Source organism: Cydia pomonella, chromosome 3 (genome assembly GCF_033807575.1).
Source record: "Cydia pomonella isolate Wapato2018A chromosome 3, ilCydPomo1, whole genome shotgun sequence".
NCBI lineage: Eukaryota > Metazoa > Arthropoda > Insecta > Lepidoptera > Tortricidae > Cydia > Cydia pomonella.
The window spans coordinates 32,304,675-32,325,055 of NC_084705.1; the positions used below are offsets into that span (position 1 = coordinate 32,304,675).

Below are 20,381 nucleotides of genomic sequence, written 5' to 3' on the forward strand. Positions count from 1 at the left end.
CACTTGTAACAATTCGAAAATTAAATAATAGAATGTCCAGGAACAAAGAAAATGTGACTTGCCTTCAAATGAATCATCAAAGCTGAATTTATTGAAATATATTTGATTTTTTTGGGAAAACCTTGTAGATTGGTGCGGCCTGGAAAAGGTACCTAAAGATACATAGTAGGTAACAACAATAGAAATAACATGTTTCTTTTTAGGGTTCCGTAGTCAACTAGGAACCCTTATAGTTTCGCCATGTCCGTCTGTCTGTCTGTCTGTCCGAGGCTTTGCTCCGTGGTCGTTAGTGCTAGAAAGCTGAAATTTGGCATGGATATATAAATCAATAAAGCCGACAAAGTCGTACAATAAAATCTAAAAAATTTTTTTTTCAGATTGCAATGAATGAAACAGTCGTGCTAGCTACAATCAACCGGGACACCATGGTTCTAGACAAACCACAGGCTAAGATTATGGACTCCACAGTTGTCATAGAGAAAGGTAACATACTAGTTATACTTTATATTATTAGTTTATGAGACTGCTAGTTTAACAGTCCAGACGCGGTTTATTTATTTAGTATAAATTTTATTTTGACACTTGGAGAGACTTTACACCTCCAAGTTTTATTAGTATTAGTACTCTGACATTGGGGACCTTTTACATCTCCAGATTTATTGTGTTTTTAACCATAGAGACTATACATCTCTATTGTATTGTAGTAATTATTTATTTTAAGATTATTATAATGTAATGTTTACCCAGGTATTGGCTGTTGTATTTATAAATGTTGTTATGTATTTTTCATGTCACTATATGATGTTACTATAAATGTTGTATTGATTTGTAAAAGAGCCCTTGAGGCGTACTTGCAGAATAAATTTTTGTTTTTTTTTTTTTTAATTTTTAAATACTCATAGAGTCAGACCAAGATAAGTTGGATGTAATTTTGACAGCCCAGACAGTCTTCTTCCTCGCGTTGTCCCTGCATTTTGCCACGGCTCATGGCAGCCTGGGGTCCGCTTGACAACTAATCCCAAGATTTGGCGTAGGCACTAGTTATTACGAAAGCGACTGCCATCTTACCTTCCAACTAGGCCTTGTTGGGATTAGTCCGGTTTCCTCGCGATGTCTTCCTTCACCGAAAAGCGACTGGTAAATATAAAAAAACATTTCGTACATAAGTTCCGAAAAACTCATTGGTACGAGCCGGGGTTTGAACCCGCGACCTCCGGATTGCAAGTCGCACGCTCTTACCGCTAGGCCACCAGTGTTATTTTAAACGTCAAATTTTCATGACGTTTATGACACTTGCACAGTCTGGACTGTCAAAATCGCTGCAAACATATCTTGGTCTGACTCTAGTTGCTTAGAGTTCGTCCAAGCTAACATTGTACAGACTTTTATAGAACAAAGTGTGGAAATGTCATTATATACTTCTTATTTTCATAGAAATTTGACATTAATGATGAGATAAGTTGGTTCGAGTCTATACTCTGTATCTTTAGGTATTCAAATAAAAGTTAACAAAATCTACCCTCAAATGGCTCCTTAACCCAGTTGAGGGTAGATGAAAACATTACATGATCAAATAATGTAGGTTAAAGTCAGGTCGTTCAATGACAGATCCAAGCGATTTTATATTTGGTTGGTTAACCAATAAATGTTATAAGTACCCGAAAATTTACAAATTGTTTACTTTTATTTAAATACCAAAACATACAGAGTATAGTGCTGCACTCTGGCGACAGATCATTGCAGTAATCCCTATTATTGAGTAAAATAAAAGATCGTGTTTTAGATGGCGCCATTCCCGACTTGACGGACGACCTGTCCCAGATGACTGACGACCTGTCCCTGATGACGGACGACCTGTCCCTGATGACGGAGGACGTGCCCCAGTTCACGGAGGACGACAGTGAAGAGTACTGCACGCCCGGCAAGCGGGACACGCCGCCGGAACCCACGTGAGTCGCGCCGCTGCCCGCCGGCCCCTGCTAGCCTGTCTTTTTAGGGTTCCGTACCTAAAGGGTAAAACGGGACCCTATTACCAGAAAATTTGAAATAGAGGTGTATTGACGACCGGTTTGGCCTAGTGGGTAGTAACCCTGCCTACGAAGCTGATGGTCCCGGGTTCAAATCCCGGTAAGGGCATTTGTTCGTGTGATGAGCATGGATATTTGTTCCTGAGTCATGGGTGTTTTCTATGTATATAAGTATTTATAAATATTTATATATTATATATCGATATTATAATACAACGACAACGATTTGTCTAAGTACCCTCAACACAAGCCTTATTGAGCTTACTGTGGGACTTAGTCAATTTGTGTAATAATGTCCTATAAATATTTATTTATTTATAAATATTTATTGTCAAAGAAAACTTGGTAGCGACTTAAATTTACTGCCATCTTTCGACATATAATTAAAACTTTTAGAACGCCATTTGACTTTGATCCTTATTCTTTCACTGTTTAGGTATTAATAATATTTAGTTCAAAGTATACTTACGCAGGTTTCTTCCCTCGCCTGGTCCTCTTCGGTCGCGGTTTATCAGGTGTACCTGGGTAATGTTATTTACAAATAGATGGCGCCACTTTTTGATATTTAACAAATTGAACACATATCTGTTGTGATTTGAATAACCAACACTGAGTTTAAGAGCCCTTATTCCTTGGAGCGTTCTCCGATTTCACGAAATAACGCTCGATAGATGGCGTTGGCGCTCGGTACGCGAGCGCCGGCAACGCGACGCGCGTTTCAATGCAGGCTAGAATAATCTTGATAGTTTTCAATATAATGTCAAGCAACATTAATTTTAGTGTTATATGATATCATATGGGCACACTTTATTTTATTTTATATGCACAGTAGTTTTTTTTTATGTACACTACTACTAAGTGTACAGACTACAGAGTGTACTATAACCCTTGCTCTTTATTCTGTCTCTTTCACACCAATAGAAAATGAAAAAGTTAGTAAATAACTGCAGGTATAAATAAAGTAGATTAGTGCGATAGAGAGACAGATAGTGTTTCGTTGTCGTGACGTAAAAGATTGTCATGTTGGCTATGCACCCATGGCGCCTAGCCAACATGACAATCGTTTGCGCATGTTAGTGCTATAGGGAGACAGTAGTGTTTCGTTGTCGTATCATAAACGATTGGCATGTTGGCTACGCACCCATGATACCTAGCCAAGAAGCCAATCGATTGCACATATTAGTGCGATAGAGAGACAGATAGTGTTTCCTTGTCGTATCGTAAACGTTTGGCATGGTGGCTACGCACCCATGCTGCCTAGTCAAGATGCCAATCGTTTGCGCACATTAGTGCTATAGAGTTTCAGTTTTATTTGAAATCACGTTAGGGTTTGTATTATTATTTTTGACCCGAATGAAGTCCATCCAGGTTCTCATGATGGAGTCAGGAGTTGGTCACCAGGAGGCCTACCGCGAACCACGTTCGACGTGTTGCCTCTCTGTCGCACTTGTAAATTCGTACGTAAGTGTGATAGGGAGGTAACTTGTCGAACGTGGTTCGCGGTAGGCCCTCTGAACTCCTAATCTATTCATTATAATTCCATCGTGTTTGGGCTCAAAAGATTTGCCCTGACGAACACCATCGATCTAGATGAGGTCCAGGGTCACATGACGGAGTCAGGAGTTGGTCACCAGAACTCCCCAGAACTCCTAATCTACTCATCATAACTCCATCGTGTTTGGGCTCAATAGATTTGCCCTGATGAGCACCATCAATCTAGATGAAGTTCAGGGTCTCATGATGGAGTCAGGAGTTGATCACTAGAACTCCTAATCTACTAATTATAATTCCATCGTGTTTGGGCTCAATAGATTTACCCTGACGAGTACCATCGATCTAAATGAAGTCCAGGGTCTCATGATGGAGTCAGGAGTTGGTCACCAGAACTCCTAATGTACTCATTATAATTCCATCGTGTTTGGGCTCAATAGATTTGCCCTGACGAGTACCATCGATCTAAATGAGGTTCAGGGTCTTATGATGGAGTCAGGAGTTGGTCACCATAATTCCTAATCTACTCATCATAACTCCATCGTGTTTGGGCTCAATAGAGTTACCCTGACGAGCACCATCAATCTAGATGAGGTCCAGGGTCTCATGATGGAGTCAGGAGTTGGTACTAGAACTCCTAATCTACTCATTATAATTCCATCGTGTTTGGGCTCCATAGATTTGCCCTGACGAGCACCATCGACCTATCTTCGATCTATCGAAATCTTTTGAGCCCAAACACGATGTAATTATAATGAGTAGATTAGGAGTTCTGGTGACCAACTCCTGACTCCATCATGAGACCCTGGACCTCATCTAGGTCGATGGTGTTCGTCAGGGCAAATCTTTTGAGCCCGAACACGATGGAGTTATGATGAGTAGATTAGGAGTTCTGGTGACCAACTCCTGACTCCAGCATGAGACCCCGGACCTCATCTAGATCGATGGTGCTCGTCAGGGCAAATCTTTTGAGCCCAAACACGATGGAATTATAATGAGTAGATTGGGAGTTCTAGTGACCAACTCCTGACTCCATCATGAGACCCTGGACTTTATCTAGATTGATGGTGCTCGTCAGGGCAAATCTATTGAGCCCAAACACGATGAGGTTATGATGAGTAGTTTAGGAGTTCTGATGACCAACTCCTGACTCCATCATGAGACCCTGGACCTCATCTAGGTTGATGGTGTTCGTCAGGGCAAATCTTTTGAGCCCAAACACGATGGAGTTATGATGAGTAGATTAGGAGTTCTGGTGACCAACTCCTGACTCCAGCATGAGACCCCGGACCTCATCTAGATCGATGGTGCTCGTCAGGGCAAATCTTTTGAGCCCAAACACGATGGAATTATAATGAGTAGATTGGGAGTTCTAGTGACCAACTCCTGACTCCATCATGAGACCCTGGACTTTATCTAGATTGATGGTGCTCGTCAGGGCAAATCTATTGAGCCCAAACACGATGAGGTTATGATGAGTAGTTTAGGAGTTCTGATGACCAACTCCTGACTCCATCATGAGACCCTGGACCTCATCTAGGTTGATGGTGTTCGTCAGGGCAAATCTTTTGAGCCCAAACACGATGGAGTTATGATGAGTAGATTAGGAGTTCTGGTGACCAACTCCTGACTCCAGCATGAGACCCCGGACCTCATCTAGATCGATGGTGCTCGTCAAGGCAAATTTTTTGAGCCCAAACACGATGGAATTATAATGAGTAGATTAGGAGTTCTAGTGACCAACTCCTGACTCCATCATGAGACCCTGGACTTTATCTAGATTGATGGTGCTCGTCAGGGCAAATCTATTGAGCCCAAACACGATGAGGTTATGATGAGTAGTTTAGGAGTTCTGGTGACCAACTCCTGACTCCATCATGAGACCCTGGACCTCATCTAGATCTATGGTGCTCGTCAGGGCAAATCTTTTGAGCCCAAACACGATGGAATTATAATGAGTAGATTAGGAGTTCTAGTGACCAACTCCTTACTCCATCATGAGACCCTGGACTTTTGATGGTGCTCGTCAGGGCAAATCTATTGAGCCCAAACACGATGGAGTTATGATAAGTAGATTAAGAGTCCTGGTGACCAACTTCTGACTCCATCATGAGACCCTGGACCTCATCTAGATCGATGGTGTTCGTCAGGGCAAATCTTTTGAGCCCAAACACGATGGGATTATAATGAGTAGATTAGGAGTTCTGGTGACCAACTCCTGACTCCATCATGAGACCCTGGACCTCATCTAGATCTATGGTGCTCGTCAGGGCAAATCTTTTGAGCCCAAACACGATGGAATTATAATGAGTAGATTAGGAGTTCTAGTGACCAGCTCCTTACTCCATCATGAGACCCTGGACTTTTGATGGTGCTCGTCAGGGCAAATCTATTGAGCCCAAACACGATGGAGTTATGATAAGTAGATTAAGAGTCCTGGTGACCAACTCCTGACTCCATCATGAGGACCCTGGACCTCATCTAGATCGATGGTGTTCGTCAGGGCAAATCTTTTGAGCCCAAACACGATGGGATTATAATGAGTAGATTAGGAGTTCTGGTGACCAACTCCTGACTCCATCATGAGAACTTGGACTTCATCCGGGTCAAAAATAATAATGCAAACCCTAACGTAATTTCAAGTAAAAATGCGTTTTTCAGAATATCGCCGCCAAATAACACTAGACCCTACTCATAGTGTTGTGTTCCTGCCGGTGAGTAAGGTTGCCAGAGCTCAACGAGGGTCGGGAGGGGGTTAGGGTCGGCAACGCGCATGTAACTCCTCTGGAGTTGCAGGCATACATAGGCTACGGATACTGCTTACCATCAGGCGTGCCGTAAGCTTGTTTGCCACCGACGTAGTATAAATAAAAGGACCACTGAAAATCCATCGATAAGCGAGAGTCTGTTGTTAAGCATAGTGTAAAAAATGAACTTTTATTAAGATTTTCTAATCGCAGTATATAGCACTTCTCGGAACTCCGTAGCTGATTACGATCGTAACGAATGCCTTACAATCGAGCACAGGTCCGTCCTCTAAGCGCGCTCCGCGCAGAATGAGAGCGTGGCGTCAATGCTGCGTGATTTATACGTGTTTTAAAAAAATATAAATTTACGGCAATGTAGGTCCCATAGTTATGATTTTTTTTTTATAGGTTAACATGAAGTTACAGTTTGCTATAATATTATTTTTAAAGCAAAATATGCGTACAATTTGCGGAAAAAAAATATAATAAAACCCTGTTTTCGCCAAAAAAATGAAGAAAACTCGGAAGGTATTTTATCAGTTTTTTCAAATGAATCTTCGATTGTTCATCATTCCAGCCCCTCGTACGAGATATGTTGAATCAAATTGTAGTCATTCATGTACCAAATGATTCTAGTTTACAGCAAAATTGAGAACCGAAACGCCACATCTCACTGCAAAATTTGGAAAAGACTCCCAAAAAAACTCATTAAAAAAGAGGTTTAAAAGAGAAAATGAAAATTTGAACTGTTGGAGCCGCTAGTTTAGGAAACGATTATTTAAGTACGTTACCAGTTTTTGAATAAATACTAATAGTTACGTCGTAATCTTGAATGAAAAAGGAACCATTTTACAAAATACGCTCATCTGTAGGAATAAGGACTCTTAAGATGTATATCATTTAATAAGGAACACCACACGACATTCTCATAACGTAGATGATGTGACAAGAAGAACAAAAGAACAGTACTGTCAACTCTTCAAACAGCTAAAAACTTAAATGAGGTTCATATACTATGAACACATACAAACTCCATGTATTTGCATTGCTATATTATTCTAACAATATCAGTAATAGAATAAGAAACAAAGTCAAGTGGCATTCTAAAAGTAATAATAATATATAGGTGTACCCCTTACATTTCATTAAAGTGTCAAAAGGTCCTCTACGTGTTGGCTTCGGCTCCGCGCACGCCTCCCAAAGGTCAGGAACACCATTGTTCCGTGATGGGAAAGACATATATAATAATAATATTATAGGACATTATTACACAAATTGACTAAGTCCCACAGTAAGCTCAAAAGTTTTAATCATGTGTCGAAAGATGGCAGTAAAATTACGTGGCTACAAAGTTTTCTTTGACAATACACCTTTATTTCGAATTACCTTTGCTATTACTAAGACTCCACTGTCTATCCGTCTGTCACCAGGCTGTATCCCATGAACCATGATAGACAGTTGAAATTTTTACAGATATATTTCTGTTGCCGCTATAACAATACTAAAAAGTACGGAACCCTCGGTGGGCGCGTTCGACTCGCACTTGTTTATTTATGTTTGATGACCGGTCTGGCGTGACCCAGCCTATGAGCCGAAGATTCCGGGCTCGAATCCCGGTAAGGGCATTTTTTGTGTGGTGAACACAGATATTTGTTGCCGAGTCATGGGTGTTTTCTATGTATATAATTAGGTATTTATCGATATACGTATGTATATCGTCGCCCAGTACCCATTTATACACCGTGTTTTTTTTGATTTGCATTAATTTCGAGAGCTTAAATTAAGTAACTGTCTCAAAGACACCGATATTCTAATTAACTCCATTTCGGAGATAATCAATCATTAATTTTTATCTTATAAGGCCCTTACGAGCGTGTACACTTGCCTTAGGGCCTGTTTACTTATTGATTAGTGTTTAGTGCGAGTTCATACATTTGCTACTAAACGTAAGTACTATCTCGGACGATCGACGTTCGAAATGACATTGATATATCACAGTTTTCAATTGTTTGGTTGAGTTAAATGTAATGCCCGTGTTACAACAACGCTATATGCAACATTTAGTTACTTTTTATAAAAATAGTAAAAAAAAAACAATTTTTTTTTTTTGAAAATTAACTATGCCATTTAGTTTCTGTAAACGATACCCCGAAGTTAACGAAATTCAATAAAAACACGGTGTATTTATATTTATTTATTTACTTAACACAGTGAAAGCTTACAGTACTACACCAATTCGCTTACAACACTAGAAAAATAGATATCAGGAAAAAAAAAAAAAAAAACATGCAAACAGATAAAATGTCAAGAAAGATAAAATTTACATATTCAGTCAAATAATTACAATATTTACAATATATAAAATGTCAAGGAAGATAAAATTTACAAATTCAACCAATCAATTACAATAATTCGAATTTAGAAAGTGTCTAGCTGCATAGGTATGGTAAACTATTGGCAAACATGTCGGCACATAGTACAAGCTTTGCTTAGTTTGGGACTAAATCGATCTGTGGAAGACTGTCCCAAATAAAAAAAATTAAAGGCACTCGTGACTCAATCATGGGCGGACACACATTGCCTCCGGAGAAGTTAGGGTCTCCCGAGATCAAGAAGATCCTGCAGCTTCACAATAGATCAGGAATGGTCGCAGTGATATATAGGCTGTGGAGCCTTACATAGCCCCTGTACGGTCCGTACAAGTCCGTACAAAGAAGAAGAAGGCACTTCAGCAACATAATCAAGAATGGACACACTAGCCCCTTCCCATCTTCATGGCACTTCCGTCTCACCGGGTGCAGCGGCGGATGCGGCTGAGCGAAAAAAAAGAGCTAAGTACAGCCGCATCGGCCAAGAATATAGTTGTACCCCTTTTGGTGTGGAAACACTTGGCCCGTGGGGTCCCGGTGCCCTGAAATTTTTTGAGGCTTTGTCAAAGAGGCTTGTGGATGCGACTGGGGACCGTAGGCCTGGCAGCTTCCTCGCACAGCGCATTAGTATTGCAATCCAGCGGGGTAATGCTGCCAGCATCTACGGCACCTTGCCGAGGGGTGAATTTTTATTTTAGTTTAGGTTTTACTAAAAAAATGTATTATAGTGTATTGTATATTGTAATTACATAAATAAATATATCAAGAATTAAATTTCATTTCTTTTCAGTTCCGCTGTAAAAGCCAAAGTACAACAGTTTGAAGAGATGGCTGCCAGGACCACTAGAACAAAAACGAGAGCTATGGCCAAAAAGGTAATATACCTATACTCTGTATCTTTAGGTATTTAAAAAAAGGTAGACAAAATCTACCCTCAAATGGCTCCTTAAGACTGTTGAGGGTAGATGAAAACATTACATGATCAAATAATGTAGGTTAAAGTCAGGTCGTCCAGTGACAGATCCAGGCGGTTTTGTATTTGGTTGGTTAACCAATAAATAATAAAACTACCCGATAATGTATGAATTGTTTGTTTACTTTTATTTAAATACCTAAAGATACAGACTATAACTATACTCCGTCCGTGTAAGCCAGTTGAGGGTGGATGAAAATGTGACATTATCTATGAAAAGGGACCTTATTGTCGGTGGCGCTTACGTCATTAATAACGATACTCCCATATTATAAACAACGCCGCGTACGCAGTAAGCGCCGTAGAAAATAAGGTCCCTTTTCATAGATAATGTCACAAATAATGTAGGTTTAAAGTCAGGTCGTTCAGTCACAGATCTAGGCGGTTTTAATTAATATTATAATAATAACTACTCGAAAATCTACAAATTGTTTGTTTACTTTTATACCTGCAATAATTTACTGACCGAATATATAGGTCATATTGAACAACTTTTACTATGGGACCAATACCTAAATCGCTTTATTTTAATACTTTCCCACAGCCCGCCAAAATGTATGAAATAACAAAAAAATTTTTCGCGATTTCGTGGTCATTTCCATAGTATAAGTTGCTCAGTATGACTACAGTATAATTCAATTCAATTCTGTATTAAATCACAAATGATCCATATTACAATAAAATTACTAAAACAACGTACACAGTTAAAACGGCAATAAATTGGGATACTTAAATTAAATTTATACACCATAAATTATTGCCGGAGACTAAATAAATTGTATTATAACTGGATATGATTGGAATCTTAAAAAATATATAATTTGACAGGATGCCGAGACAGAAGACAGTACGCCGCCCGACAGAATACCCAAGCAGGTTCTCTCCGCCGACACGCTCAACAAGATGAACAAATTGATATTCAACGGCAAGACCACTCAGGTGAGCTTTTGTTGATACCGGCACATATGGACCCGGATACGTCCTTAAACTACGTCCAAAAGAGAGGTATGGGCACTGTGAATGTCATCTCGCTCGGTGTGGTATAAAAAGCAAAATAATTTGCTCCAAAAAAAATATTATTACTACTATGAGCCCATATTGTCCCAATGCTGGGTATCGGCCTCCCTCTTATTCTCCACGTGTCTATCCTCGGAAGTCTCCCACCGGTCTCTGTCATCAAGTTCGTCCCGCCATCTCCGACGAGCTCTACCGTCTTACAACCTGCCAAAAAAATATCCTCAGATATCAAGTTCGGCCTCGAAGCCGACTGCCAAGCTGCCCCCCGTGAAGCAGTTACCGGTTTCCGCGTCCAAGGCGTCCGCCCTCAGCCGCGCGCGCGACGAGCTGCTCAGCAAGGACGACGCGCGCAGGAAGAAGGAAGCCATGCTCGAGGCTAAGAAGGAGGTGCAGAAACGGTGAGACCACTCTAAACATTACAACTTTTTTTTATTGTAGAGAAGGCGAACGAGCAGACGGATCACCTGGTGGTGAGCGATTACCGCCGCCCATGGACACCTGCAACACCAGAGGGGTTGCACAAATTAAGTACAAATAGACTTAATGCCTTGAGGCATTCTCTACCAGCCGACCACCGGGCCAATTGTTAGTTTCGATATGTATACGTGTTAATATCGTTCCAGAACCGTTACATTATGTCAAAGAGAATTTTAAATAGAAGTGGATTGTCAAAGAAAACTTTGTAGCCACGTACATTTACTGCCATCTATCGACACGTAATTAAAACTTTTAGAACGCCGTTTGACTTTGATCCTTATGTATTAAATTTGTTAAATATCAAAAAGTAACTTGGTGGTAACTACTGGATTAATCCGATAATACCGATTGAATTCATATCCATGACACTTACAGAGTGGGAATATAGCTTTATGTACAAGTTCGACTAGACTTATTAGACTGGGTTGAATATTTTTATTTTATTTTTTTAGAAAACGCGAAGAGAAAATGGCCGCCGCCGCAGCGGCGCGCGAAGCCGCCGAGAAGGAACGCAGAGCCGCGTTACAGGCACAGGCACGGGACAGGTACTTGTATTTTAAATTCTATTCTTTTTTAATTTCTCGTTTTCGTCTACGTTGAACATATGTATAGACATACAGGGCGACTGGTAAATTAACCTATTCCTTGAAAGGGGTTATTCTAGAACTTATTTACAATGTTTTTAGCCCAGTCAACTAGGAGTCTAAATTCAATGGTTGTCCAGTTATTCAAGTTTTTAGCTTTTTTTCGAATAAGCGCCATCTTCCGACCTAAGAATGGCGATTTGATTTAGGATGGTTGGTTTTTGTTTTTCTTGTAGCCAGTAAACAAAAAATTACTTTAAATAAAAATCATGTCAAAAATTATCGATACTTTAGAAATAAAAGGTCATAAATCACAAGTTAAAGTATTTTTTAAATTAAAGATTATTACTGAAAAAAAAAAAAAACTGTATGATACTTCGCGTAAAAATAACAGAAATGGATTCCTTAATTTAGAACCTATCTAAAAAGGTACAAATGTTGGCATGTTTTACAACATTATTGAAAATAATAAAATTAATTACAGAGCAGGTAGCGGGTGTGCTGGAAGCGTACCTGACCCAAAATCGGTTTGTTTGTGCCACTTTTGTTTTGTTCGTGCTTTGTTTGCCTTCATCTTTCGACGACCGGTCTGGCCTAGTGGGTAGTGACCCTGCCTACGAAGCTGATGGTCCCGGGTTCAAATCCTGGTAAGGGCATGTATTTGTGTGATGAGCATGGAAATTTGTTCCTGAGTCATGTGTTTTCTATGTATTTAAGTATTTATAAATAATTATATATTATATATATCGTTGTCTAAGTACCCTCAACACAAGCCTTATTCAGCTTACTGTGGGACTTAGTCAATTTGTGTAACAATGTAAAAAAAAAAAATCTTATCTCGACTTATCTTTTGTTATCGTTTGCGGTTTAAGGTCAAGACAGGTTGCCTTCGGTAAGTATTCAGGCATGTTCGTGTGTCATGATGGTATTAATTAATGAATAGACCCCTGGTTGACTGGGCTAAAACATTGTAAATAAGCTCTAGAATAACCCCTTTCAAGGAATAGGTCGAATTACCAGTCGCCCTGTATAAGTAAAAAAGGAGTCGACATCTCCCCTTTCAAGGAATAGGTCGAATTACCAGTCGCCCTGTATAAGTAAAAAAAAGAGTCGACATCTCCCCTTTCAAGGAATAGGTCGAATTACCAGTCGCCCGGTATAAGAAAAAAAAAGAGTCGACATCTCCCCTTTCAAGGAACAGGTCGAATTACCGTTCGCCCTGTATAAGTAAAAAAAAGGGTCGACATCTCCGCTTTCATGAAATAGGTCGAATTACCAGTCGCCCTATATAAGTAAAAAAAAAGTCGACATCTCCCCTTTTCAAGGAATAGGTCGAATTACCAGTCGCCCCGTATAAGAAAAAAAAGAGTCGACATCTCCCTTTCAAGGAATAGGTCGAATTACCAGTCGCCCTGTATAAGTAAAAAAAAAGAGTCTATATCTCCCCTTTCAAGGAATAGGTCGAATTACCAGTCGCCGTGTATAAGTAAAAAAAGAGTCGACATCTAGTGTCAAGTAGCGGAATTTATCAGTACTGCTATATTTAGTCCATTTTTTTTCCCGTAGACTAAAATGACATTTCATGTGTTGCTAGTTTTTTACGTCTTATAAATAGTGATGTGCTACAACCGGTACTAACCGAAAATAAACTATTGGGAGTTACTTATATAGGCATGTAACACCATTTTGAGGCATTTAGAAAGTTTGTATCCAGGTCTAAACACAATACTTCTAATATTTACAAGCGATTTTTTTGTAAGATACAGTCACCTCGAAGCTCATAATGCAATTTTTTAATGTTTGAGTGGATTAGTAGTGAGTAGATTTTATTTATTGTTTACTTACTATCATGTAGTGCGTAGAATTCATTCATTGTTTATTTTGAATCTAAAATTAATTTAATATTTATCGGTTATTCACAAACCGAAATCAGATATCAGCACTGTTTGTTTTAAGCTGGTCACATTATTTCTACGTTTGACATTTGTGGTTGTCATTTTAGTCTACGGAATAAAAAAACAGACTTTAGTTGACACTAGATTTCGCGACGAACGAAAACTAATGCTGAACAATTTTGAGCTAATGTAACCGGATTAACTTTCTATTATCAACTCCTTCTACCTGTAATATTAATTGTAAGGTGTATTGGCAATACATTTTTCGTCAGTTGCGACACTTGTGACATCTGGTGTCAAATAGCGGTACTGATAAATTCACTACTTGACGCTAGATGTCGTCTACGAAATAACTCGCGTTTAGAAATAAAACTGATGTACCTAGCCTACCATTTTTTCCCTACTAGCTACCATTTTTTCTTTATTTATATTTCTCTATGACTTATATCCTTCCTTAGGACGCAAAATTAATCATTTTTTTTATTTATTGGGTTGAAAAATGAATTGTTTCTTATGCGTGAATGTTTGTCATCAGGATGGAAAAACAAGCCCATGCTGATCAAGGGAAACTAGAAAAAATGAAAGAGGTAGAAAGGGTAAGTAAAATATGCTAAATATTTTTTCACCACACCAACTTGTAAAGAGGGCCTTTAGAGGGCCGATTGTTCAAAAACGAATGAGAAAGTTGTATTCTAGCCACATGTGGGGCAAAGTAATCAGATGCAAATTTTGAATTGTTTCCTTGTGTTAGCTGGTAGAATTGACTTTTAAATGATGATTTTGAATGATTATTTTTTTATTACGTTCATTTGGATTTGATTTCATTAGATTTTTTTGATATTTCATAGTTAATAGTTACCTCGTGTTGGTGTGGTGAAATATTTTGTGTTTCACTCGGAAGCAAAGTTTGTTTAACACATTGAAACCGTCGCAACGCTCGAGATTGCGCTTTTCGAACCACTCGCTACGCTCGTGGTTCAATTTTGGAATCTTTCGCTTGCTCGGGTATCAATATTAGCACGAGCGGTTAAACAACAACTTTGCCCCCTTGTAAAAAAAAAACTATTATGCTTTGAAAATATATAAGTCATATAACTTGATTTGTAAGCATTTATATTATGTCTATCTTTTAGTTGTCCCATGATAAGGTCACCAATTTGATTGATTTTTGAATTTTCATTTAATAAATTAAAATTGGTAGACAAGAAGCTATACAGGGTATTTTTTAATTCATCACTCCATTTCACAAAGTGAATATGTCATATACGATTATTGAACAATTTTTACTTTAAAACGTACCATGTAATCACGAAAATTAAAAATAGTTCTGATCGGCCGAATACAGCCTTTTTAGGGTTCCGTAGTCAACTAGGAACCCTTATAGTTTCGCCATGTCCGTCTGTCTGTCTGTCCGAGGCTTTGCTCCGTGGTCGTTAGTGCTAGAAAGCTGAAATTTGGCATGTATATGCCAATAAAGCCGACAAAGTCGTGCAATAAAATCTAAAAATTTAATTTTTTTTTAGGGTACCTCCCCTACACGTAAAGTAATTTTTTTTTCGCTTCAACTTTACAGTGTGGAATATCGTTGGAAAGGTCTTTCAAAACTAATAGGGGTCTTCAACAAATATTTCTTGATAAAGTGAATATATTCGGAGATAATTGCTCCAAAAGAAAAAAAATGTGTCCCCCCCCCTGTAACTTTTGAACCATAGGTACAAAAAATATGAAAAAAAATCTTGGAAGTAGAGCTTAAGAAAGACATTAAATGAAAACTATAGCGGATATGATCAGTTTAGCTGTTTTTGAGTTATCGCAAAAAGTTTCCCCTTCATAGTAAAAAGACGTACACCCACGTTCATCCCTTGGTTAACAATCTACCATACTTTAAGCTCCAGTTTAGCTTATTGTGACGGAAGAGTAACTACGGAACCCTACTCTGAGCATGGCCCGACATGCTCTTGGCCGGTTTTTTTTTACTCGGTATTGTTCCCATACTTAATGCAGTATGCCTAACATATAGACAGTGCACTTACACGTGCGATCTTGCGCTCTGGTTGGTACACACACGCGCTAAATTGATTGTAATTACACAGTAAAAAATCGGCCAAGAGCATATCGGGCCATGCTCAGAGTAGGGTTCCGTAGTTACTTTTCCGTCATAATAAGCTAAACTGGAGCTTAAAGTATAGGAGATTATTAACCAAGGGATGAACTGTGGATAGTAAGTCTTTTTACTATGAAGGGGAAACTTTTTGCGATAACTCAAAAACAGCTAAACTGATCATGTCCGCTATAGTTTTCATTTAATGTCTTTCTTAAGCTCTACTTCCACTATTTTTTTTCATATATATCCGAATATATTATTTTTATCAAAAAATGTTTCTTGAAGACCCCTATTAGTTTTGAAACACCCTTCAAACGATATCCCACACTGTAGGGTCGAAGCAAAAAAAAAATTCATCCCCACTTTACGTGTAGCGGAGGTACCCTAAAAAAAAAAATTTTAGATTTTATTCTACAACTTTGTCGGCTTTATTGATTTATATATCCATGCCAAATTTCAGCTTTCTAGCACTAACGACCACGGAGCAAAGCCTCGGACAGACAGACAGACGGACATGGCGAAACTATAAGGGTTCCTAGTTGACTACGGAACCCTAAAAATGACAAACAAATCTTCTAAGAGTGTGTGTGTACCTTCTTAAGTTAAAAAGTCTTATCTTCATACGATATTCATAACACATGTGGCATTTTGCTTTCGAAGGTATTTTGACAGCCATTCAAACTACTCATTCGTCCATTCATTAACTCAATAGAGATGGGCAACACATAAAATTGTTATATCGATAAATGTATATGAACGAATGAATGATATTTGACTATTATTTTGCAACACTGGTACATACTGTATGTACGTTACTTACATAATTTGAAGTAAAAATCGTTTGAATTGAAACAAATCACTATATGAAATTGCAAAATTAAATTTGCATTTCGATACGAATGCACGACTCTGAACTGGTAAGTATGAAAGGCTCGCTTTATTTCTATAGTTAAAAATAAATATATACTGTGTCCCTTAAGATATATTCAGAATTCAGTTTTTAGCATTCCGTGCCAACAACCATAAAAAACCTGTAAGTCAAATTCTGCCATTCTTTTTTTTAATTTTTACTTTTTTTTGTTTTTTTTGTCAATATTTCAGGGTTTTCTAAAAGAGAACGAAAATTTCATTATTTTTACGCTACGACGCATGGTTTAGGAGATACAGCCGTTATACAGCCCTATAAAGTTTTTTTTCAGTCATGCAGAAATCTTTATAGGGCTGTATTTCCTAAACCGTGCGTCGTAGCGCAAAAATAATCAAATATTCGCCCCCCCCTTTTGATAACCCCAAAGTAACAATAAAAAAAACACAAAACAATACACTCCTTTTTTTGGGCAGTCGTGTAAAAAAAAAACGTAATGACGTGCATCCGTAATCCGTAACGCCAAAATAATCAAATTTTTGTTTCCTTTCAATACCCCACGCACTGAATAACTCAACATCCTATTTTTATTATTATTTCATTGCAAGTTTTAGAAAAGCACTATACAAATCTCGGCGCGAAACGGGGTTGCCTGCCGCGTATCCCTATATCTACTTGGCCTGCAACCCTTCGTTTTCCGGCTTCTATAGTAATGTACAATAGTAGAAAATATCTTATTTATGTGTACAAACGAATGTTCTAGAAAAAGCAAGAGCTAGCGCGTAAAGTAGCGGAGACGGAGGAGCGGCGCCGCGCTGAAGAACAGGCGCGGCTGGCGCGCCTGGCGGAGGAGCAGCGGAAGGCAGACGCGGCCAGGAGGAAGCAGCAGGAGGAGAGCGAGGCGTGAGTGCTCATTGTGTACTAGCACGTAGAGTGGCGGAGACGGAGGAGCAGGCCAGCCTGGCGGAGGAGCAGCGGAAGGCAGACGCGGCCAGGAGGAAGCAGCAGGAGGAGAGCGAGGCGTGAGTGCTCATTGTGTACTAGCACGTAGAGTGGCGGAGACGGAGGAGCAGGCCAGCCTGGCGGAGGAGCAGCGGAAGGCAGACGCGGCCAGGAGGAAGCAGCAGGAGGAGAGCGAGGCGTGAGTGCTCATTGTGTACTAGCACGTAGAGTGGCGGAGACGGAGGAGCAGGCCAGCCTGGCGGAGGAGCAGCGGAAGGCAGACGCGGCCAGGAGGAAGCAGCAGGAGGAGAGCGAGGCGTGAGTGCTCATTGTGTACTAGCACGTAGAGTGGCGGAGACGGAGGAGCAGGCCAGCCTGGCGGAGGAGCAGCGGAAGGCAGACGCGGCCAGGAGGAAGCAGCAGGAGGAGAGCGAGGCGTGAGTGCTCATTGTGTACTAGCACGTAGAGTGGCGGAGACGGAGGAGCAGGCCAGCCTGGCGGAGGAGCAGCGGAAGGCAGACGCGGCCAGGAGGAAGCAGCAGGAGGAGAGCGAGGCGCGAGTGCTCATTGTGTACTAGCACGTAGAGTGGCGGAGACGGAGGAGCAGGCCAGCCTGGCGGAGGAGCAGCGGAAGGCAGACGCGGCCAGGAGGAAGCAGCAGGAGGAGAGCGAGGCGTGAGTGCTCATTGTGTACTAGCACGTAGAGTGGCGGAGACGGAGGAGCAGGCCAGCCTGGCGGAGGAGCAGCGGAAGGCAGACGCGGCCAGGAGGAAGCAGCAGGAGGAGAGCGAGGCGTGAGTGCTCATTGTGTACTAGCACGTAGAGTGGCGGAGACGGAGGAGCAGGCCAGCCTGGCGGAGGAGCAGCGGAAGGCAGACGCGGCCAGGAGGAAGCAGCAGGAGGAGAGCGAGGCGTGAGTGCTCATTGTGTACTAGCACGTAGAGTGGCGGAGACGGAGGAGCAGGCCAGCCTGGCGGAGGAGCAGCGGAAGGCAGACGCGGCCAGGAGGAAGCAGCAGGAGGAGAGCGAGGCGTGAGTGCTCATTGTGTACTAGCACGTAGAGTGGCGGAGACGGAGGAGCAGGCCAGCCTGGCGGAGGAGCAGCGGAAGGCAGACGCGGCCAGGAGGAAGCAGCAGGAGGAGAGCGAGGCGTGAGTGCTCATTGTGTACTAGCACGTAGAGTGGCGGAGACGGAGGAGCAGGCCAGCCTGGCGGAGGAGCAGCGGAAGGCAGACGCGGCCAGGAGGAAGCAGCAGGAGGAGAGCGAGGCGTGAGTGCTCATTGTGTACTAGCACGTAGAGTGGCGGAGACGGAGGAGCAGGCCAGCCTGGCGGAGGAGCAGCGGAAGGCAGACGCGGCCAGGAGGAAGCAGCAGGAGGAGAGCGAGGCGTGAGTGCTCATTGTGTACTAGCACGTAGAGTGGCGGAGACGGAGGAGCAGGCCAGCCTGGCGGAGGAGCAGCGGAAGGCAGACGCGGCCAGGAGGAAGCAGCAGGAGGAGAGCGAGGCGTGAGTGCTCATTGTGTACTAGCACGTAGAGTGGCGGAGACGGAGGAGCAGGCCAGCCTGGCGGAGGAGCAGCGGAAGGCAGACGCGGCCAGGAGGAAGCAGCAGGAGGAGAGCGAGGCGTGAGTGCTCATTGTGTACTAGCACGTAGAGTGGCGGAGACGGAGGAGCAGGCCAGCCTGGCGGAGGAGCAGCGGAAGGCAGACGCGGCCAGGAGGAAGCAGCAGGAGGAGAGCGAGGCGTGAGTGCTCATTGTGTACTAGCACGTAGAGTGGCGGAGACGGAGGAGCAGGCCAGCCTGGCGGAGGAGCAGCGGAAGGCAGACGCGGCCAGGAGGAAGCAGCAGGAGGAGAGCGAGGCGTGAGTGCTCATTGTGTACTAGCACGTAGAGTGGCGGAGACGGAGGAGCAGGCCAGCCTGGCGGAGGAGCAGCGGAAGGCAGACGCGGCCAGGAGGAAGCAGCAGGAGGAGAGCGAGGCGTGAGTGCTCATTGTGTACTAGCACGTAGAGTGGCGGAGACGGAGGAGCAGGCCAGCCTGGCGGAGGAGCAGCGGAAGGCAGACGCGGCCAGGAGGAAGCAGCAGGAGGAGAGCGAGGCGTGAGTGCTCATTGTGTACTAGCACGTAGAGTGGCGGAGACGGAGGAGCAGGCCAGCCTGGCGGAGGAGCAGCGGAAGGCAGACGCGGCCAGGAGGAAGCAGCAGGAGGAGAGCGAGGCGTGAGTGCTCATTGTGTACTAGCACGTAGAGTGGCGGAGACGGAGGAGCAGGCCAGCCTGGCGGAGGAGCAGCGGAAGGCAGACGCGGCCAGGAGGAAGCAGCAGGAGGAGAGCGAGGCGTGAGTGCTCATTGTGTACTAGCACGTAGAGTGGCGGAGACGGAGGAGCAGGCCAGCCTGGCGGAGGAGCAGCGGAAGTACTTACCAAGTTTCAACAGTTTCGGAAAAAATTGACTCTCCTGATCTTCTTGAAAAAAATATTTTCAAATTGCCTCGCCGTATTCCCACTCGCCACCCCCAAACATTCCATATTAGCTTTTGTGGCTCTAATTTTGCCAAGCATACTTTTTTTAGACGAGCCTGTCATGGTTACAATGATAAATTCTCAAATTTAGATATTTTTTCATTATCATTTTGTAAATACAGTAGCATTCTGCGAAGTTCAATCTTTTCTCTATAAATATTTAATGTTTTCTTCTAAGTACCTAGTAACTATATATTATTTAATATTTTTAATTGATTTTGTATACCACTTTAAATTCTGTACTATGTCATGCATTTATTAATTACCTACCGATGTTTTGAAGTCCCTGTACGCGTGACAGACAAGAAGATGCCTAACACCTTCCCTGTTTCGATCTGTAATTTACTATGTATTCTTTTATTTTC

The 20,381-nt window shown here is 41.9% G+C and overlaps 1 protein-coding gene across 1 annotated transcript in view; it reads left to right on the forward strand.

The window, feature by feature from the left end:
- Positions 1-20,381, forward strand: part of LOC133516685 (histone-lysine N-methyltransferase 2B) — a 67,859-nt gene that overhangs the window by 27,728 nt on the left and 19,750 nt on the right. The window contains exons 11-18 of the mRNA XM_061849706.1: positions 378-483; positions 1,784-1,949; positions 9,425-9,509; positions 10,436-10,546; positions 10,850-11,022; positions 11,554-11,646; positions 14,116-14,176; positions 17,313-17,452. Of these exons, the coding sequence (XP_061705690.1) occupies positions 378-483; positions 1,784-1,949; positions 9,425-9,509; positions 10,436-10,546; positions 10,850-11,022; positions 11,554-11,646; positions 14,116-14,176; positions 17,313-17,452 (935 nt within the window). The remainder of the gene's footprint in view (positions 1-377; positions 484-1,783; positions 1,950-9,424; positions 9,510-10,435; positions 10,547-10,849; positions 11,023-11,553; positions 11,647-14,115; positions 14,177-17,312; positions 17,453-20,381) is intronic.